This window comes from Salmo salar, chromosome 05 (assembly GCF_965601325.2).
Source record: "Salmo salar chromosome 05, fSalSal1, whole genome shotgun sequence".
In the NCBI taxonomy this organism is placed as follows: Eukaryota; Metazoa; Chordata; class Actinopteri; order Salmoniformes; family Salmonidae; genus Salmo; species Salmo salar.
The window spans coordinates 19,572,645-19,596,897 of NC_138295.1; the positions used below are offsets into that span (position 1 = coordinate 19,572,645).

The 24,253-nt window shown below is 42.9% G+C and overlaps 1 protein-coding gene across 3 annotated transcripts in view; it reads left to right on the top strand.

The window, feature by feature from the left end:
* Positions 1-24,253, top strand: part of LOC106604502 (protocadherin-1) — a 384,701-nt gene that overhangs the window by 231,439 nt on the left and 129,009 nt on the right. For all 3 annotated transcript variants that reach the window (XM_014199169.3, XM_014199168.3, XM_014199170.3), the window contains exon 4: positions 889-1,108. In XM_014199169.3, coding sequence (XP_014054644.1) covers positions 889-1,108 — 220 coding nt within the window. The remainder of the gene's footprint in view (positions 1-888; positions 1,109-24,253) is intronic.

The following is a 24,253-nucleotide window of genomic DNA, read 5'->3' on the forward strand; positions in this document are numbered from 1 at the left end:
TGTGGTGTGTGTGTAGCAGGAAGTAGTTAAATCACCTGTGCAGCGTGTGTAGCAGAAAGTAGTTAAATCACCTGTGTGGTGTGTGTAGCAGGAAGTAGTTAAATCACCTGTGTGGCGTGTGTAGCAGGAAATAGTTAAATCACCTGTGTGGTGTGTGTAGCAGGAAGTAGTTAAATCACCTGTGTGGTGTGTGTAGCAGGAAGTAGTTAAATCACCTGTGTAGTGTGTGTAGCAGGAAGTAGTTAAATCACCTGTGTGGTGTGTGTAGCAGGAAGTAGTTAAATCACCTGTGTAGTGTGTGTAGCAGGAAGTAGTTAAATCACCTGTGCGGCGTGTGTAGCAGAAAGTAGTTAAATCACCTGTGTGGTGTGTGTAGCAGGAAGTAGTTAAATCACCTGTGCGGAGTGTGTAGCAGGCAGTAGTTAAATTCCCTGTGTGGTGTGTGTAGCAGGCAGTAGTTAAATCACCTGTGTGGTGTGTGTGTAGCAGGAAGTAGTTAAATCACCTGTGTGGTGTGTGTCTGTGAGCCTCTGTACCTCATTCCAGTCCCCAGTACCCTCCAGAGGAATGAGTGAGTCACGTCCGACGCCAGCACAAGTGGGAAGGCTAATTGTATTTTAATTATGCTGCCATCAAACACACGACTCAGACAGCTGCTTTCCCCCTCATATCCCCTCCTTTACACACACACACACACACACACACACACACACACACACACACACACACACACACACACACACACACACACACACACACACACACACACACACACACACACACACACACACACACACACCAGCGAGGGACCACGTATCCACAGAGCTGTTCATGAAACCAATGGAGTGCAACCGACCTAACATGTCCCTTCTTCTATTCCTATCACAGCTCCCCCATCGCCGAGTGACCTTCTCCACGGCCAATCAGGCTCAAGACCTACAGGACCCCTCCCAGCACAGCTATTACGACAGCGGATTGGAGGAATCGGAGACCCCCAGCTCCAAATCATCATCGGGGCCCCGTATTGGGCCCCTGGCCCTGCCTGAGGACCACTACGAGAGGACCACCCCGGACGGCAGTATCGGAGAGATGGAGCACCCGGAGAACGGTAAGAGCAGGTGGCGTTTCCCCCCACTCTTCCTCTTTTCACCCCCCCCCCTTCATCAATTCATCCTATCTGGAGTGGGCACTCTACTGTGCACATATGGACTTGAAGAGTGAACACACTGACACATATAAAAGGATTGGGAGTATGACAACACATGACATATATAGATAGACGATAGTAAAAGGAACTCTGACAAGACATGACATATATAGATAGACAATAGTAAAATTACCTCTGACAAGACATGACATATATAGATAGACAATAGTAAAATGACCTCTGACAAGACATGACATATATAGATAGACGATAGTAATGAACAACTGACAAGACATGACATATGTAGATAGAAGAGAGTAAAAGTACTTCTGACAAGACATGACATTGGTAGGTAGACGATAGTAAAAGGACCTCTGACGTGACATGACATGACGTGACATATGTAGATAGACGACAGTAAAAGGACCTCTGACATGACATGACATGACGTGACATATGTAGATAGACGACAGTAAAAGGACCTCTGACAATACATGACATTGGTAGATAGACAATAGTAAAAGGACCTATGACAATACATGACATATAAAGAGACTTATCAAATCTATAGTTTGAAAACAATACATTTGAGTAATGATTGAAAAACGAGTTTTAATGTCTCCAACCTAAGTGTATGTAAACTTCTGACTTCAACTGTATTTAGATAGACGATAGTAAGAGGACCTCTGACAAGACATGACATATATAGATAGACAATAGTAACAGGACCTCTGACAAGACATGACATATATAGATAGACAATAGTAATGAACAATTGACAAGACATGACATATGTAGATAGAAGATTGTAAAAGTCCCTCTGACAAGACATGAGATTGGTAGGTAGACGATAGTAAAAGGACCTCTGACATGACATGACATGACATATGTAGATAGAAGAGAGTAAAAGTACCTCTGACAAGACATGACATTGGTAGGTAGACGATAGTAAAAGGACCTCTGACATGACATGACATGACATGACGTGACATATGTAGATAGACGACAGTAAAAGGACCTCTGACAAGACATGACATATGTAGATAGACGATAGTAAAAGTACCTCTGACAAGACATGACATTGGTAGATAGACGATAGTAACATGACATATAAAGAGACTTAACAAATCTATAGTTTGAAAACAATACATTTGAGTAATGGTAGGAAAAACGAGTTTTAATGACTCCAATGACTCCATGACATATGTAGATAGACAATAGTAAAATAACCTCTGACAAGACATGACATATATAGATAGACGATAGTAATGAACAACTGACAAGACATGACATATGTAGATAGAAGAGAGTAAAAGTACTTCTGACAAGACATGACATTGGTAGGTAGACGATAGTAAAAGGACCTCTGACATGACATGACGTGACATATGTAGATAGACGACAGTAAAAGGACCTCTGACATGACATGACATGACGTGACATATGTAGATAGACAACAGTAAAAGGACCACTGACAATTCATGACATATATAGATAGACGACAGTAAAAGTACCTCTGACAAGACATGACATATGTAGATAGACGATAGAAACAGGACCTCTGACAATACATGACATATATAGATAGACGATAGTAAAAGAACCTATGACAATACATGACATATAAAGAGACTTAACAAATCTATAGTTTTCAAAACAATACATTTGAATAATGGTTGAAAAAAGAGTTTTAATGTCTCCAACCTAAGTGTATGTAAACTTCTGACTTCAACTGTATATAGATAGACGATAGTAACAGGACCTCTGACAAGACATGACACTGGTAGGTAGACGATAATAAAAGGACCTCTGACATGACATGACATATGTAGATAGACGACAGTAACAGGACCTCTGACAATACATGACATATGTTGATAGACGACAGTAAAAGGACCTCTGACAATACATGACATTGGTAGATAGACCACAGGAACAGGATAACTGACAAGACATGACATATATAGATAGACGATAGTAAAAGGACCTCTGACAAGACATGACATTGGTAGATAGACCACAGGAACAGGACAACTGACAAGACATGACATATATAGATAGACGATAGTAAAAGGACCTCTGACAAGACATGACATTGGTTGATAGACGATAGAAACAAGACATGACATATGTAGATAGACAATAGTAAAAGGACCTCTGACAAGACATGACATATATAGATAGACAATAGTAACAGGACCTCTGACAAGACATGACGTATGTAGATAGACGATAGTAAAAGGACCTCTGACAAGACATAACATATATAGATAGACGATAGTAAAAGGACCTCTGACAATACATGACAAATAAAGAGACTTGCCAAAACTATAGTTTGATAACAATACATTTGTGTAATGGTTGTAAAATGCGTTTTAATGACTCCAACCTAAGTGTATGTAAACTTCTGATTTCAACTGTATGTAGATAGACGATAGTAACAGGACCTCTGACAATACATGACATTGGTAGATAGACGATAGTAATTGGACCTCTGACATGACATGACATATATAGATAGATGATAGTAAAAGGACCTCTGACAAGACATGACATATACAGATAGACAATAGTAAAAGTACCTCTGACAAGACATGACATTGGTAGATAGACGATAGTAACTGGACCTCTGACAATACATGACGTATGTAGATAGATGATAGTAAAAGGACCTCTGACAAGACTTGACATTGGTAGATAGACGACAGTAATAGGACAACTGACAAGACATGACATATATAGATAGACGATAGTAAAAGGACCTCTGACAAGACATGTCAGGACATCTACAATAGTTATGGCATATAGTGGATAATTTAGTCCAATCAACTGTAAATTACTGACATGATGGTTGTTAAAATGAGCATGCCCTGTATCTATAGCTAGACTTTCTGTGTATAAGTGTCCTTTTGATTTGATCTTTGTGTGCTAAGCCTACAGTATATACTTTCTAGTGCAATGTGTTTTCCTTGAAATTTCTCCCAATGCATTTTGCGACAGTATAGTCCCACACAACCCCAACACACAGACACTCTCACACACTGTAAACATAATACATGGGTAACACACATTGGTATAGTGAACAGAATGCAGAAGGAGAGAAATAGATTGAGAGACTGGTGAAAGTGTGTGTGTATCAGACTCACACAGCCAGTGTAACGGCAAGAGAGACGATCCCTGGCCCAAATGGCAAAGTTGTCCTTACTCATCAGAGAGTACTGTGGGCCGCAGGGAGGGGAAACAGGGAGACTCTTTCTCGCTCTCTCTCGCTTTCCTCCTCTCTCTTTCTCTGTACCTGCGCCGGTCGCACGTATGCCATCTGTAAATACAATTACCCACGGCTGCGCTCAGACGACCACTGGCTAGAGCCACCACCCAGCCCAGCGAAAAGGTAAAAGGAGGGAAAAGTGAGGGAAAAATAAAAGGAGGAAAATGTCTGTTCCCTGTTACATAGTAAATGAGGTCAGGGTGAGGGTGGGTGGCGGAGGGAGGGAAGAGGTGGAGGAGGCACGAAGATTCCTCATGTTTAAGGGGTTTCAAGTTAGGAGGAAACTGGTGGGGGGGGGGGGGTCTTCCACTGGGATGGTCAAACTTGTTTTGGCTGCAGGTATTTTCCCAAGGAAGAGTGCACATCTGTTTGGGTCTGTACGTGTGTATGTGTGTGTGACTGTGACTGTGTGGTGTGCCTGTTTGCTTGACAGCAATTACACACAGACTTATGGACGCACTGTCCTTACCAGCTGTGTGCTCTGCACAGAACCGTAACTAGATATCTTTATATATGTCTTTTGATGAGCTGATCTGCATACTGAACTAAGCTGCCGTGGAAAACCTTACTCACACTGCACTTCAACCACACATACGTATAAGCTCCCGGAAAGCATATTATCTACTCGCTTATCCTGTGTGTCCCGCTGGCCCACCTGTCGCTAGCCTAACAAAGACCCCGCATGTGTAAATTGACCCTTACAGAGGTGGTCCGTCTTCAGCCGAGCGATTCCAGAACAGTCCCCGAACCAGCAGACCTCCCCCCGCACTGTATTGTGTTCCCGGATCACACGCCGGCACAATGGAGCTAAGAATAGGAGGCAGAGATGTTCAAATAAAAGCCCTCCCTCCCGCAGCATCGCCCCAGATGTCTATAACAGAGCCCATCCAGGAAGAACAGGCCCCAGCTATAAATACACTCCATCTCTCCAACAGCCTTCTTCTCTACATAGGCCTTCTAATAGGAGCTTTGACGGTTGTCTTAGAGCTATATGGTACCACTCAAATCACATCAAATTTTATTTTGTAGCATGCGCCGAATACAACAGGTGTAGACCTTACTGTGAAATGCCCTTAACCAACAGAGCAGTTCAAGAAATAGAGTTAAGAAAATATTTACTAAATAAACTAAAGTAGAAAATAAAATAAAAAGTAACACAATAACAATAACGAGTTCTTACACAGGGGGTACCGGTACATAGTCAATGTGAGGGAGGGAGGGGGGTGTACAGGTTAGTCGAGGCAATTTGTACGGTACTGTGGGACAGTAAGTGAATGGGTGCGAATGGGACTGAGGTTTGGGGTGATGGAGGGAGGAAGTGGCTCTTTCCTGAATTTCTTTAAGTTCCTCCTCTGCGGTGCATGTCTTGCTTCATCAGTGTTCCAACTTTATAGTAGGATGATAACACAACATTACTGTGTTATTATTTCAACACACACACACACACACACACACACACACACACACACACACACACACACACACACACACACACACACACACACACACACACACACACACACACACACACACACACACACACACACAAACACACACCTTCCCCCAAAGAGGCCTGCATCCTCTTAGTAACACAGAGGTCAGGTCAATAGTTAAAGGAAAATATTTTGGTTTTTGTTCCATTATTCCACAGTCCAATAATGTTTTGCATGTCAGCAATCAAGTTTTCAAGATATGCAGTATATGACTCATACCGGCTGTATTTCTGGATATGACTCATTCCGGCTGTATTTCTGGATATGACTGATACCGGCTGTATTTCTGGATATGACTGATACCGGCTGTATTTCTGGATATGACTCATACTGGCTGTATTTCTGGATATGACTGATACCGGCTGTATTTATGGATATGACTCATACTGGCTGTATTTATGGATATGACTGATACTGGCTGTATTTCTGGATATGAGTCATACCGGCTGTACCGTTGTGGCCAAAAGTAATGAGAATGACACAAATATTAATTTCCACAAAATTTGCTTTAGATATTTTTGTCAGATGTTACTATGTAATACTGAAGTATAATTACAAACATTTCATAAGTGTCAAAGGCTTTTATTGACAATTACATGAAGTTGATGCACAGAGTCAATATTTGCATTGTTGACCCTTCTTTTTCAAGACGTCTGCAATCCGCCCTGGTATGCTGTCAATTAACTTCTGGGCCACATCCTGACAGATGGCAACCCATTCTTGCATAATCAATCCTTGGAGTTTGTCAGAATTTGTGGGTTTTCGTTTGTCCACCCGCCTCTTGAGGATTGACCACAAGTTCTCAACGGGATTAAGGTCTGGGGAGTTTCCTGGCCATGAACCCAACATATCGATGTTTTGTTCCCCGAGCCACTTAGTTATCACTTTTGCCTTATGGCAAGGTGCTCCGTCATGCTGGAAAAGGCATTGTTCGTCACCAAACGGTTCCTGGATGGTTGGGAGAAGTTGCTCTCGGAGGATGTGTTGGTACCATTCTTTATTCATGGCTGTGTTCTTTGGCAAAATTGTGAGTGAGCCCACTCCCTTGGCTGAGAAGCAACCCCACACATGAATGGTCTCAGGATGCTTTACTGTTGGCATGACACAGGACTGATGGTAGCGCTCACCTTGTCTTCTCCGGACAAGCTTTTTTCCGGATGCCCCAATCATTCGGAAAGGGGATTCATCAGAGAAAATGACTTTACCTCTGTCCTCAGCAGTCCAATTCCTGTACCTTTTGCAGAATATCAGTCTGTCCCTGATGTTTTTTCTGGAGCGAAGAGGCTTCTTTGCTGCCCTTCTTGACACCAGGCCATCCTCCAAAAGTCTTCACCTCACTGTGCGTGCAGATGCACTCACACCTGCCTGCTGCCATTCCTGAGCAAGCTCTGTACTGGTGGTGCTCCGATCCCGCAGCTGAATCAACTTTAGGAGACGGTCCTGGCGCTGGCTGGACTTTCTTGGGCGCCCTGAAGCCTTCTTCACAACAATTGAACCGCTCTCCTTGAAGTTCTTGATGATCCGATAAATGGTTGATTTAGGTGCAATCTTACTGGCAGCAGTATCCTTGCCTGTGAAGCCCTTTTTTGTGCAAAGCAATGATGACGGTATGTGTTTCCTTGCAGGTAACCATGATTGACAGAGGAAGAACAACGATTCCAAGCACCACCCTCCTTTTGAAGCTTCCATTCTGTTATTCAAACTCAATCAGCATGACAGAGTGATCTCCAGCCTTGTCCTCGTCAACACTCACACCTATGTTAACGAGAGAATCTCTGACATCATGTCAGCTGGTCCTTTTGTGGCAGGGCTTAAATGCAGTGGAATTTTTTTGGGGGGGATTCAGTTCATTTGCATGGCAAAGAGGGACTTTGCAATTAATTGCAATTCATCTGATCACTCTTCATAACACTCTGGAGTAGATGGAAATTTCCATCATACACACTGAGGCAGCAGACCTTGTGAAAATTAATATTTGTGTCATTCTCAAAACTTTTGGCCACAACTGTATTTCTGGATATGCCTCATACCGGCTGTATTTATATATATGCATCATACTGGCTGTATTTCTGGATATGACTCATACCGTCTGTATTTATATATACGCATCATGTATTTACAGTGCGTTCAGAAAGTATTCAGACCCCTTGACTTTTTTCCACATTTTGTTGCGATCCAGCCCTATTCCAAAATGATTTAAAAAAAATATATCTATATATCTCATCAATCTACACAATACCCCATAATGACAAAGCAAAAACAGGTTTTTAGATATTTTTGCAAATGTATTAAAAATAAATAACAGATACCTTATTTAAATAAGTATTCAGACCCTTTGATATGAGACTTGAAATTAAGCTCAGGTGCATCCTGTTTCCATTGATCATCCTTGAGATGTTTCTACAACTTGATTGGAGTCCACCTGTTGTACATTCAATTGATTGGACATGATTTGGAAAGGCACACACACCTGTCTACATGAGGTCCCACAGTTGACAGTGCATGTCAAAGCAAAAACCAAGCCATGAGGTCAAAGGAATTGTCTGTAGAGCTCCGAGACCATCCCTGCCGTGAAGCATGGGGATGTTTTTCAGCGTCAGGGACTGGGAGACTAGTCAGGATTGAGGGAATGATGACTGGAGCAAAGTACAGAGAGATCCTTGATGAAATCCTGCTCCAGTGTGCTCAGGACCTCAGACTGGGGTAGAGGTTTACCTTCTAACAGGACAACGGATCCAAGCACACAGCCAAGACAGTGAAAGGAGTGTCTTCGGGGCAAGTCTTTGAATGTCCGTGAGTGGCCCAGCCAGAGCCCGGACTTGAACCTGATCGAACATCTCTGGAAAGACCTGAAAATAGCTGTGTAGCGATGCTCCCCATCCAACCTGACAGAGCTTGAGAAAATCTGCAGAGAAGAATGGGAGAATCTTCCCAAAGACAGGTGTGCCAAGCTTGTACCATCATACCCAAGGAGACTCAAGACTGTAATCGCTGCCAAAGGTGCTTCAACAAAGTACTGCGTAAAGGGTCTGAATAGTTATGTAAATGGGATATTTCTGTGTTACATTTTCAATACATTTGCAAAAACAAATCTAAAAACAGTTTTTGCTTTGTCATTATGGGTATTTTGTGTAGATTGATGAGGGGGGGGAACATATTAATCAATTTTAGAATAAGGCTGTAATGTAACAAAATGTGGAAAAAGTCAAGGAGTCTGAATACTTTCTGAATGCACTGTATGCATCATACCGGCTGAATGTATTTTGAAAGTTATCCATCTTGAAACTTGATTTCTGTCATGCAAAACATTTTGAGACTATATCAACAATGGACTAATGAAACAAATACCAAAAAAATAATAGTTTCTCATTTGAGAGACCAGCCCAATAGCCAGCTAACAAGACCATCACTGTACAACATCCCCAACGTCCCTGGTCTGTGTCCAGACACTATCCACAGCCTCTTATTCGCCTCTATCTGGTCATCCAGAAGTCCCCCTATACATGGGTTCCTCTTGGCAAGATAATGGAGAGTAATTCCATTACCCCGGGCCTGGATCCCTTGTGTTTTTCCTGCAGACCCCCTCCTCGCCCTCCTAATGTGCTCATTTCCTCCTTCTAATAGGCCTGGGTGTCTGTGGAGCCCCTGGGAAAATGAGGGAGAAAGAGTACAGGTGTAGGATCTTAATTTGATGCCGAGGATTTTCCTACACAACAGGAAATGCAAACCTATAGTGTATTCAAGGTCTAAAAAGGCTTCTAAAGATGTCCATTAATTATAATCCACATAATAATTCACATTTCCTGTTACTGTATCATTATTTTCCTGCTGTAGCGAACTAGCTCAAATTAAGATCCTGCATCTGTAGGAGAGGAGAGGGAGGGAGGGAGGGAGGGAGAATGGGAGAGGGTGAAAGGCAATGGGGTTTGGTGCAATGAGATGGGGGGATAGAGAGAGAGTCTTCATGGAAAGGTAATAAAAAGAAGGAGAATGATGGGTGCTGTTGTCTCTATCGTATAGGTCATCTCAGTGAGAGGAGGCTGGTTGGAGGAGCTATAGGAGGACGGGCTCATTGTAATGGCTGGAATGGAATAAATGGAACAGTACCAAACACATCAAACATATGGAAACCACGCGTTTGACTTTCTTCCATTCTAGCCATTACAATGACCCCGTCCTCTTATAGCTCATCCCACCACCCTCCTCTGGTCTCAGGGTAATGCTTCTTCCAATGGAAAAACCATGTGTACAGTGTGAGGGTAGAGAGCAGGGGTATTCAAGTCTTACCCTGCGAGGTCCGGACTACTGCTGATTTTCTGAATATTAATTGCACCCACCTGGTGTCCCAGGTCTAAATTAGTCGCTGTTTACAGGGGAACGATGGGGAGAAAAAGCAGTGGAACTGGCTTCGAGGTCCAGAGTTGAATATGAGTGTAGAGTGTTACGGAGCTATAGGGGGATATGGCTATAAGGAAACTGTTTGCTTGGGATTACAACTCCAATCCAAGAATATCATTACTAGTGTTCAGAAACACTGGCTTCTAGGGATGTGATACGAGGGGTTCTATGATGATGGTGATGATGATCACTATGATAATGGTGGTGATGATGATGATCACTATGATGATGATGATGATCACTGTAATGATGGTGATGATGATGATGATCATTATGATGATGATGGTGGTGATAATGATGATCACTATGATGATGGTGGTGATGATAACTATGACAATGGTGGTGAAGATGATGATGATGATCACTATGATGATGATGGTGATCACTATGATGATGGTGGTGATGATGATGATGATCACTATAATGATGGTGGTGATGATGATGATTACCACTGTAATGATGGTGGTGATGATGATGATCACTATGATGATGGTGGTTATGATGATGATCACTATGATGATGGTGGTGATGATGATGATCACTATGATGATGGTGGTTATGATGATGATCACTATGATGATGGTGGTTATGATGATGATCACTATGATGATGGTGGTTATGATGATGATCACTATAATGATGGTGGTTATGATGATGATCACTATGATGATGGTGGTTATGATGATGATCACTATGATGATGGTGGTTATGATGATGATCACTATAATGATGGTGGTTATGATGATGATCACTATGATGATGGTGGTTATGATGATGATCACTATGATGATGGTGGTTATGATGATGATCACTATGGTGCTGATGATTACCACTGTAATGATGGTGATGATGATGATCACTTTGATGATAATGATGATGATGATGATGATAACTATGACGATGGTGGTGATGATGATGATCATGATCACTGTAACGATTGTGATGATGATGATGATGCTGATCACTATGATGATGATGGTGGTGATGATGAGGATCATTATGATGTTGGTGATGATGATGATCACTATGATGATGGTGGTGGTGATGATGATGATGATCATTATAATGATGATGATGATCACTATGATGATGGTTGTGATGATTATGATGATCACTATGATGATGGTGGTGATGATGATGATCACTATGATGATGGTGGTGATGATGATGATGATCACTATGATGATGATGATCACTATGATGATGTTGATGATTATGATGATGATGATGATCACTATGATGATGCTGATGATGATAATGATCACAATGATGATGATGATCACTATAATGATGGTGGTGATGATGATGATCACTATGATGATGGTGGTGATGATGATGATGATCACTATGATGATGATGATCACTATGATGATGTTGATGATTATGATGATGATGATGATCACTATGATGATGCTGATGATGATAATGATCACAATGATGATGCTGATTATGGTGGTGGTGATGGTGGTGGTGATGATGATGGTGATCACTATGATTATGGTGCTGATAATGATGGTGATGATGATGGTGGTGATGATGGTGATTCATATGAACCACTATTTCTTCACTTTGACAATGATGATGAGTATGGTGGTGGTGGTGAAGATGGTGGTGGTGATGATGATGAGTGTGATGATGATGATGAGGATGGTGATGATGAATATGGTGGTGATGATGATGATGGTGATGATGATATGAACCACTATTTCTTCACTTTGACAATGATGATGAGTATGGTGGTGGTGGTGGTGGTGATGATGATGATGAATATGATGGTGATGATGATGACGGTGATGATGATATGAACCACTATTTCTTCACTTTGACAATGATGATGAGTATGGTGGTGGTGGTGGTGATGATGATGATGATGATGAACCACTATTTCTTCACTTTGACAATGATGATGAGTATGATTATCATGGTGATTGTTCAACACCTCTTCACTTCCTGTGGGCCATGCTTAGAAAACATTTACATCTCCATCTCCAGTACAACATGGAGCGTCAACCCTGCTCTCTCAATGACATCAGTTCTCAATCTTCCCCAGCATCAAGTAGAAATGCATTGAGAGCAGGCAGGGAAGAGGGCAAACCGCCATTCAGATAATTACGTTACATTTGGGAGTAGCCTCATGCATTATCGGAGGGGAGGGCTGACTGCTGAGTGTCTGTCTGGGCTGCTGTGGTGGTTAGGGATGATTATAAGGCTGCTCAGCGGTCCCCTGTTGGTATGGAAAGGATTGCAGCCCTCTTTTGCGACGTGGGGTGGAGAGTCTGTGTGTGTGAGAACTCCGATAGTGCAGATGGTCCTCAGTGATATGAATAGCCATTCTTTCAGACACACTATCCTCATCCCTCAGGCACTGTAAGGTATTGCCACGAGAGAGAGAGGGAGACAGAGAGAGAGAGAGAGACACAGAGAGAAAGAGAACTGCACAATAGTAGGAAGAGGATCACAGACACTGCTGGGTTTCTGACAGGCGGGAGGGGTTGAGAAGGAAAAAAGTGGACCGGGAGAGGAACAGAGAGACCAATTATTTTCTTTATATTCAGTTGATGGGCAATGCTTTTGACATGCATCTGTGCATATGCACGTGTGTGTGTGTGTGTGTGTGTGTGTGTGTGTGTGTGTGTGTGTGTGTGTGTGTGTGTGTGTGTGTGTGTGTGTGTGTGTGTGTGTGTGTGTGTGTGTGTGCTGTAATCATACAATATACCAGCCCATCCCTATCCTAAAGCCCTGCCCCTGTCTCCCAAGCCTGCAGCCTGGGTCAGTAATGGGTCAGACAAAATATGCACACAAACAAACATGCGTACATACAAATGATGTCTGAGGGAGAGAGAGACAGAGGAAGATAAGGGAAAACGTCTTAACCCTTTGAACATCTGTGCCATTGTCAGGGACTGTATCCGAGCACTACTTAAGTGTGTCTCGTGTGATGAGGACGTCGCGTAAAATGCCCATTACGCTCTGGTTTGCAGACCAAATAGCCAAGTAGCCTCCCGCAGACCGCCTTGCTCTGCCTCCCTCCTTCCAACTTCCTCCCTCCTCCGCCCATTCCCATCAAACCAACACACATCGAGGGAAATCAACTCCATCATTTGTTTCAAATGAGCAAACAGCTACTTTTTTCCGTAACTATATACAACATCCAATCTGTCCCCAAAAGATTCAATCATCAGCCTTATTTAAGATTGCAAAACACAGGAAATAGTTTTGATAGTCCCAATGAACGGGCAAGACAAGCCCAGAAGGAAGTAGATTTTGTATTATTTTTTGTCGTCAGGAGAAGGGAAATGATGCTTTACCAACTGTCTTAACACTAGAACAGCTGATCCTTTCAGCCTATAAGTATCTTTCCAGAGAACGCTGTGGGGCACCCCCTTTAGCAAACACATCAGATTCATCTACAGCTTTGTTATCAACCTAAATAAAATGATTGATTGATTGAATGAAGTCATGTCTTGAGAATAATTTGTATATTTGGAATAATTTTATATGATATATTTTGACGTGAATAAAATGCATGTAAAGATACGTTTTATATTATACTGCAACATGTATCATGTTTTTGACATTTTTTTTTTACAATAACAACACCACAATGTAATACATTTGATACATTTTATTTGTAGATTTGATTAGTACTAGAGTTATAGTAAGTAATACAGTCCAGTAACAGCTTCTTTTTACCCGCAAGGACGCAGGTCAAATTAATTGCCGTAAACGCATGCGCCAACGCTTGACAAATAGTACATAACACAAATATAAAGAATAAAGAAATATTTGTGGAAATATATGAAAACAGTAGTCTTGTATTGATTGTACGGGACACTGTATTGTGCCCTTACCCATACCTTTACACAGGAATCAATCTCCTCTTCTCTCCTTCATTATGCTCCGCTATCACAGTCAGCTTCGGTGCCTGTGAGAAGGATGCTTTCACTGTTAGACCTGTTCTGTCTCTCAGGCTTCTGAGGCTCAAAGTCAACATCAGAATCACAGGAAGTCCCCACAATGTCATCAGTACGGTCGATTTCAGGCTCAATATCCGATCCTCCATCCGACTCCAGCTCATCCAAATTCTGTAACATCTGCAATGCTGTAAGCGTCCATTCGTTTGGTTTGGCTTGCCATTGTGACCTACACACGTTGTACATTGTACTTAGTATCTGATTTGAATCTCTCCGAGGGGAGATTAAATACCATTTCCAGCCTTTCTAAATAAAAAAATGAGACCGCACAAAATTATTCATAGTTACACTATTGTTCTAAATTCAATTACCTTCCCTATCCTACTTATCATTCAGATCATACAAATTCAATTGTGAAGTCATGTGCACATATGTCATTTTTTATCATTCCTACATCCATTTTATGTAATTCATTCAGTGTGGAGAGAGACATATTATCACCTGGGTACCAATGTCCTACAGCTCATTTGTCTTGAGTCCTTAAGGTAGTACTAGGTGTAAGAAACAGGTAAACGGCCTCTAAATACCTTTCTGTTTGTGATAAAACAATTCTGACAACTGAACAATGTTAAATCTGAATGTTTAGGAAGAGTCCGGGAAGGAGCAGGACGTTGCCACATTTTCAAAATGGCAGATTTGTTTACAAAATCAAACGTCAGTGGCCGTTGGCCAAAGGCGGTTTTATTGTTAAAGATATGACAGACAATACTTCCCGGTATTTGTTTAAAAAAATGTAACAGTTGCTCTGCATCTTAATTTGTTGTCAACAACATGAAAAAATAAATGCTTTCTCCTTGTTTTCTCATTTCCAGCTGCTTTTCATTGGAAACGAGGGACACTTCCACCTGTCTTCTAAACACTGCCCATCTGATATTATGTACACTACCATTCAAAAGTTTGGGGTCACTAAGACATTTTCTTGTTTTTGAAAGAAAATCACATTTTTTGTCCATTAAAATAACATCAAAATGATCAGAAATACAGTGTAGACATTGTTAATGTTGTAAATTACTATTGTAGCTGGAAACGGCTGTTTTTTTATGGAATATCTACATAGGCGTACAGAGGCCCATTATCAGCAACCATCACTCCTGTGTTCCAGTGGCATGTTGTGTTCGCTAATCCAAGGTTATCATTTTAAAAGGATAATTGATCATTAGAAAACCCTTTTGTAATTATGTTAGCACAGCTGAAAACTGTTGTACTGAATAAAGAAGCAATAAAACTGGCCTTCTTCAGACTAGTTGAGTATCTGGAGCATCAGCATTTGTGGGTTCGATTACAGGCTCAAAATGGCCAGAAAAAAATTAATTTCTTCTGAATCTCGTCAGTCTATTCTTGTTCTGAGAAATTAAGGCTATTCTATGCGAGAAATTGCCAAGAAACTGAAGATCTTGTACAACGCATTGTTCTACTCTCTTCATAGAACAGCGCAAACTGGCCCTAACCAGAATATAAAGAGGAGTGGGAGGCCCCGGTGCACAACTGAGCAAGAGGACAAGTACATTAGAGTGTCTAGTTTTAGAAACAGACGCCTCACAAGTCCTCAACTGGCAGCTTCATTAAATAGTACCCACAAAACAGCAGTCTCAATGTCAACAGTGAAGAGGCAGCGACTCCGGGATGCTGGCCTTCTAGGGCCTAATCAGGAACAGTTTTCAGCTGTGCTAACATAATTGCAAAAGGGTTTTCTAATGATCAATTATCCTTTGAAAATGATAAGCTTGGATTAGCTAACACAACGTGCCATTGGAACACAGGAGTGATGGTTGCTGATAATGGCCTCTGTACGCATATGTAGATATTCCATAAACAATCAGCCGTTTCCAGCTACAATAGTCATTTACAACATTAACAATGTCTCCACTGTATTTCTGATCAATTTGATGTTATTTTAATGGACCAAAAAATGTGCTTTTCTTTCAAAAACAAGGACATTTCTAAGTGACCCCAAACTGTTGAACGGTAGTGTATAGTTTTCATTTCAGTGGCGGTGGTGGAAAAAGTACCCAAGTGTCATACTTGAGTAAAAGTAAAGATACATTAATAGAAAATTACTCAAGTAAATGTAATTGCTAAGATATACTGAAGTATGAAAAGTAATAGTATAAAGCATTTCAAATTCCTTATATTAAGAAAACCAGGCGGCACCATTTTCTTGTTTTTTAGCCAGGGGCACACTCCAACACTCAGATATCATTTTCAAACGAAGCATGTGTTTATTGAGTTCGCCAGATCAGAGGCAGTAGGGAGGAACATGAATGTTTTCTTCGTAAGTGTGTGATTTAGAACATTTTCCTGTCCTGCTAAGCATTCAAAATGTAACAAGTACTTTTGGGTGTCAGGGAAAATGTATGGAGTAGAAAGTACAGCATTTTCTTTAGGAAAGTTAAAGTAAAAGTTGACCAAAATATAAATAGTAAAGTACAGATACCCAAAAACTGCTTAAGTAGTACTTTTATGTATTTTTACTTAAGTTCTTTACACCACTGTTCAGTTGATGTGCCTATTCCAGCTGTTGGGAACTCTGCTGGACATTCTTACAGTCAGCATGCCAAACTCCAACATGTTTTCTCTCAACTGAAAAAAATGTGTCCTGGGCACATTTTCATCTGGATGTTGGGTTGAACACACTTCACAAAATTCAGACTTTCTCTTGTTTTTAAATGTCCACCAACCCTCAAAGGCATTTCCCATGATAAACAATGAACAGCCAATCTTTAGGGGATGAACCCCTGAGAGGGAAAGATGGAAGAAGAGAGGAAGGAGCCATTCAGGTCATTAGGTCACAGTGGTGGGCACGTCAGTGGAGCGCAACACCACCATCTGTTCATGTGCCTATTTTGTTGTTTTTTGGTTCCTATGGGGGTCTTTGCTCTTTGACATTTGTCCTGTAAACCCCCTCCATCATGTCCCCTCCTCACTCTCTAAGTCCACACCAAGAGGGAGGAGAGGAAATTGGGGAATGAGGGACTGAGGTAACGAGAGGGGAGAGAAAGGAGTGGGAGGATTGGGATGATGGGTGGACACAGTGGGGGTGGAGGGAAGACAGGAAGTGGAGCGCTAATCAAAGGCAGGCCACGCCGTGTGGAACCATTCCCACAGAGCACTGCCAACCCATGTTTCCCACAGAGCACTGCCGACCCACGTTTCCCACAGAGCACTGCCGACCCATGTTTCCCACAGAGCCCAGTCATGCTGAAGGGCTGCCCTGCCCCTGGCCCTTGTCCTCCCGCCACAAAAATGTGTCCCCACAAAAATGTGTCCCCACAGAACCAATTTTCCCATGGAATGCCACTGTGCAAAGCCCTGTGACTCGTTTCTTCAGAACAGATGACATGACACATGTTCTCCCAAATTGGAATTTCAGACCTACCAAAATATTCCCTCTCTCTCTTAAACTTACTTTTACATTCTATATTGACTCCTCTCTGCCTTGATAATGTCCTCCTTTCCTTATCCCTCATCTTCTCTCTCTCTCTCTCCCTCTCTTTCCCACTGAATATTCTCAGTCACTCAAATTCTGACACTATCTCTCTGATTATATCTCTGTGTGTCTCACTGTCTATCACTGTGTCTCTCTGTCTCTCACTGTGTCTCTCACTGTGTCTCTCACTGTGTCTCTCACTGTGTCTCACTGTGTCTCACTATGTCTCACTGTGTCTCTCTGTCCCTCAATGTGTCTCTGTCCCTCAATGTGTCTCTGTCCCTCACTGTGTCTCTCTGTCTCTCACTGTGTCTCTCTATCTCCGTGTGTCTCTCTCTGTCTCTCTGTCTCTCACTGTGTCTCTCTATCTCCGTGTGTCTCTCTGTCTCTCTGTCTCTCTGTCTCTCTGTCTCTCTGTCTCTCTGTCTCTCCTCTCCTCTCCCTCTTTTGTTATGAAGCTATAGGGATGAGAGAGAGGAGAGATCTGGGTTGTGGTGGCTGTGTGCCTTCATGTCTCTATCCCACCCTCCAAACCCCACCATCCCTCTGTCCCTCAGCTCCAGGCTCCTTTCTCCCCACTCCCCGCTGCCTGTGAAGGGCTCTCTAGGGCCTGCTCAGGGCGCCTCTCTCCCCTCTCCCTGTCTCCAAATGAGCAGCCTATGATGGGGCTGGCAGTGGGTCAAACCCCAGGCCCCCTGCAGCTGTCAGGCGCTCCCAGCGTAACCACAGCCACAGCTACTTCGTCCTCAGAAGGGCCTGCTGAAGGAAAACTCTCTCTCACACACACACATATACATAGGCACAAGTATTTAGCTACACCCGCAATAATATCTGCTAAATATGTGTATGTGACCAATAAAATGTGATTTGATAAGTACAGAGGAGCAAGTGGCAAGTGAACACACACACAGAGGCAGACGATGGATATGGCACCATCAATCCTATTCACATATAACATTACGTTTGTACACACATACCAGTAGACACAAAATTCACAAGTCTCTCTCTCTATTTCTCTCTCTCTCACACACACACACACACACACACACACACACACACACACACACACACACACACACACACACACACACACACACACACACACACACACACACACACACACACGTTATATAAAATGCTGTAAATAGTGGCCCACAGCTGTGATAAACACTGTACTGAACTGAGACACTTGCTGGGATATTCTTGCAAGCCAATATCTTTGTAAACGAAGACAACATATCCAGGAGGAAGGGAAGGTACTTGTGTGTGTGCGTGTCTGTGTGCAACAAGCGCACAGTCTCACTGCAGAATCCAACGTTTGTCCGTAAATGTCACATTTCTTAACTTAAGTTTAGGCATTCATTCTGAATGGTTAAGGTAAGGGTTAAGGTAAGGGTTAAGGTAAGGGTTCAGGTAAGGGAACAGGTAAGGGTTACGTTAAGGGAAAACCACCATGAAATGTGCAAAAATGAATGGCATCTTGTTGGCATTTGGCGAACCATATACTGTACACGATCGCAAATACCTCTCAAATGGACTGCAGTTCATCAAAAACATATTGCAACCGGAACATTGCAAATGGCAAGTGTCATCAACCAAAAATCCCATAGGGGGCGAGTGCGCTCCACTATACGATTTCATAATGAAAATTGTCACAAAGTCAGGTCTCAAGGGAGAAATTTTCAAAATCTCAAATGTTTTCATTTAAAAAAAAATCATATAAAGTGATTTTTGAAACATTTTTCGAAATGTTTTCATTTGTTTGTCAATTATACAAATGTAGTAACTGTATGGACATAAATTTGTCTTATTTTAGTGAGTTTGTCCATAAGGCCTATGTTTTGTCCATTTTCCTTATATGATCATAATAAGTCGGCCAGAGCCCAAAAGTCAGTGAACCATGTCCAAATGGCAAAAGAAATGTCCAAATGTAATTTAAACTCAGCAAAAAAAGAAACATCCTCTCACTGTCAACTGTGTTTATTTTCAGCAAACTTAACATGTGTAAGTATTTGTATGAACATAACAAGATTCAACAACTGAGACATAAACTGAAAAAGTTCCACGGACATGTGACTAACAGAAATTGAATAATGTGTCCCTGAACAAAGGGGGGGGGGGGGGCAAAATCAAAAGTAACAGTCAGTATCCGGTGTGGCCACCAGCTGCATTAAGTACTGCAGTGCATCTCGTCCTCATGGACTGCACCAGATTTGCCAGTTCTTGCTGTGAGATGTTACCCCACTCTTCCACCAAGGCACCTGCAAGTTCTCGGACATTTCTGGGGAGAATGGCCCTAGCCCTCACCCTCTGATCCAACAGGTCCCAGACATGCTCAAAGGGATTGAGATCCGGGCTCTTCGCTGGCCATGGCAGAACACTGACATTCCAGTCTTGCAGGAAATCACACACAGAACGAGAAGTATGGCTGGTGGCATTGTCATGCTGGAGGGTAATGTCAGGATGAGCCTGCAGGAAGTGTACCACATGAGGTAGGAGGATGTCTTCCCTGTAACGCACAGCATTGAGAATGCCTGCAATGACAACAAGCTCAGTCCGATGATGCTGTGACACACTGCCCCAGACCATGACGGACCCTCCACCTCCACCTCAGACATTGCAATTTATTGCCCTGGCCACATCTGCAGTCCTCATGCCTCCTTGCAGCATGCCTAAGGCACTTTCATGTAGATGAGCATGGACCCTGGGCATCTTTCTTTTGGTGTTTTTCAGAGTCAGAGGAAAGGCCTCTTTAGTGTCCTAAGTTTTCATAACTATGGCCTTAATTGTCTACCGTCTGTAAGCTGTTAGTGTCTTAACGACCGTTCCACAGGTGCATGTTCATTAATTGTTTATCCTGTTTGGGATAGGGGGCAGTATTTTCACGGCCGGATAAAAAAACGTACCCGAATTAATCTGGTTACTACTCCTGCCCAGAAACTAGAATATGCATATAATTAGTGGATTTGGATAGAAAACACTCTAAAGTTTCTAAAACTGTTTGAATGGTGTCTGTGAGTATAACAAAACTCATATGGCAGGCCAAAACCTGAGAAGATTCCATACAGGAAGTGCCCTGTCTGACAATTTGTTGTCCTTCTGTAGCATCTCAATCAAAAATACAGCATCTGTGCTGTAACGTGACATTTTCTAAGGCTTCCATTGGCTCTCAGAAGGCGCCAGAAAGTGGAATGGGGTGTCTGCAGTCTCTGGGCAAAGAACAGCAGGAGAATTTGTGAGTGGTCAGGCTGGGAACAGTGACACTGGAGATGCGCGTCCACGAGACTACTCAATTTTTTTCTTTCAGCCTTTGAATGAATACAACGTCGCCCGGTTAGAATATTATCGCTATTTTACGAGAAAAATAGCATAAAAATAGATTTTAGACAGCGTTTGACATGCCAGATGGCCGGGCCCTGAGGAACGACCTGAGGCCGTCTGCCTGTTTTAATAACACCTGCGGATCTAGTAAGGGACCGTCCATTTGCCATATGGAGATCCTCATCAACTATAAGGGAAATGCCACAAGTGTCCCTTATGTAGATTACGGTAAGGTTTAAGGTAAGGGTTGATGTTTGGTATAGGGTTAAAACAAACCAAAAATATGCAAGTGCCTAGAACTGGGATTGAACACGCGACACTCGGAGCTGGAGCTCCCAGTTTATGCCCATCCCCATCCACAGCGCCCTAGCTACATCCACCATCCCCATCCACAGCGCCCTAGCAACATCCACCATCCCGGTCCACAACGCCCTAGCAACATCCACCTTCCCCGTCCACAACGCCCTAGCAACATCCACCATACCCATCCATAGCGCCCTAGCAACATCCACCATCCCTGTACGACAGCGCCCTTGCAACATCCATCATCCCCGTCCACAGTGCCCTAGCAACATCCTGGCCTACTTGATGGTAATAGTGCTCACCGTTTCCCCTAGTGGCCGGTTTTGAAGTCATCTCAGGACGTCTTGCTTACCTGGACGGACATTGAATTACGCAGTAATGCTGAATGCCAGTCGAGACAGTCTTGTAAGTACTGCCAATGCTAGCAATGTTTATTATAATGATTGCATATTCACTGGATGAACGGTGTTTGTGTGTATATTCCAGTCCAGTGGATTACAGGCTCCATGCAATCACTGGGGAATAGTGTGGCTGTATGGCCATCTGTTATGGAGGGCCCTTGTGCTGTACTTTTACCCACAACAACACACACCCGCCCTCCCCACAGCCGAGACCTCATCTCACCCCGCCACCCTCCAGGGGGGATGGGCATGTGGGGGTGATTGGACGTGTCAAGGCCCTGTGCCCTGCAGTATTGAGTGCCGTGTCTCAGGCTAAGACAATTCTGTGCTACTCTTCAGCCCCCTCTGCCCTCCGGTCTCCTCATTCTGCCTGGGTGATGCATGTCCCCTTGCCCTGGGTCGAGCTGCTGACTGCCTGCCTGCCTGCCTGCCTGTCTGCCTGCCTGCCTGCCTGCCTGCCTGCCTGCCTGCCTGCCTGCCTGCCTGCCTGCCTGCCTGCTTGCCTGCATGGGGAGAGGAAAGAAAGAAAGAGGGATGGAGCAAGAGAGGGAAAGAGAGGGGATGATTTATTTAGCTGGAGCTTTTGTTTCTTTGTGCTTATCTGCGGTGGCCTGCTGCACTCCTGTCGAGGCAGAGGGTGTGTTTGTGTTTGTGTGTGTCAGGGCAACACTGACCCCCCCCCCCCCCCCCCCCCCCTCCCAGTGGAACCATGGCTGTAGCAGTAAATTGCAGCGTGGCGGACAGGCTCCCCACAACTGATGTAGAACAGCCAGGAGTGCTGAGAGCTGCATTTCTGCCAATGACAACAACTCTATGTGTGTGTGTGTGCGTGTGTGTGTGTGTGTGTGTGTGTGTGTGTGTGTGTGTGTGTGTGTGTGTGTGTGTGTGTGTGTGTGTGTGTGTGTGTGTGTGTGTGTGTGTGTGTGTGTGTGTAGAGTCGGGTCCAAAATAATTGTCACCTTTGATAAAGATGAGCAAAAAAGTCTGGATAATAATAATATTTTTTTATATTTGTTTTATGAATTGTTTTTAGAATAAAATAAGATAATACACCCATTTTGTTGTGAATACAATATAGTTCAGTATTTGTATTATTTATTTTATACAGTCTTTTCTGCTCTTCTTTATCAACTGAGTCAATAATTATGGACCTGATTATGTTGATGTGTCTGGGTGCATGTCTGTGTCTGGGTTTATGTCTGTGTCTGGGTGCATGTCTGTGTCTGGATGCATGTCTGTGTCTGGGTGCATGTCTGTGTCTGGGTGCATGTCTGTGTCTGGGTGCATGTCTGTGTGTGAAAGAATGGACAGGCCTACAGGTTCTCTGGTAAAGGTCATACATGCTGCATAATGTAATTGAGTACAGAGGACAGGGTTGGAGCCAACTCTTAAAGCGGCAATCAGCAGTTGAAACAATAACAAAACACGATCCCCACTCCTGTTTCGGTAAAAAGCGGATGGATGTGGCTGATAGGCAGAGCTATGGATGCAAGGACTTACCATCCATGATATCAACATTATAGTTTTAACCATGTGTTGAGGCTATGCAGTGTTCGTTACATTGACTTTGTTTGCAAACATTTGAGTAAAACAAGTTTATATTTTGGATTCTGACGGGTACGACAGTTGAACTAAGCTCATGAGGCATTTATAAGTTATATTCTTCAAGAATCAATGGGTATTTATAAGTCCAAAAATGAATGTAGCAACTGCAGATTGCCTCTTTAAAGTACACTTGTCTACTCTACTCTAGCCAGCACAAGGACACTGGCTCAAGCAATACAAGTCAATGAGCCGAACTTGGCAATGCCAGACCAATGCTGATTCACCGCTTGAGAAACGTTTGGATCCGCTGATTACCAGACCAATGGATCTGATACTTTGAATAAATCACTCAGGAGCATCAAGTTGAAGGGAGAAATGGATTACGCCATTAGAATATACTGTACAGCTCATTTGTTAGAAGTTACCAGTTTTTTACAGAGCTTTATAGTCTGGCTTTATTTTACTACCTCCTTTTGTGTCGAGATAAGGAAATTTACAGACCTTAGGATTGATGCATACTTTCATACTCAGGATGATAACAAAGCATGAAAAGAGTATATAGTGACTATTTACCATGGGTCTAGTGAGCCATTCACCCACTTGCCTCTCTCTGAGAAAACAACCAATCAATTTGAGATGGTGGTAAAGTTTTGTGCATAAACCCCACCCCCTATCCCAGATAACCCAGCAAATAGACCATAAACCCCACCCCCTTTCCCATAAACCCCACCCCCTGTCCCAGTAACTCTAGCTCTACACAACTTCCTTCCTATCTCTTTCTCTCTTCCTGTCTATCCTTCCCTCCTCTCTCTCTCTATCTATCTCTCTCTACCCTTTCCTCCTCTCTATCTTTCTCTACCCTTCCCTCCTCACTTTCTCTCTCTCTCTCAAACCCGAGTCCCACTAAATAAGTCCGTACCACACCAATTGAGTTGATTATTTACGTATTACCTAACAAGCTAAAATGATAATATAA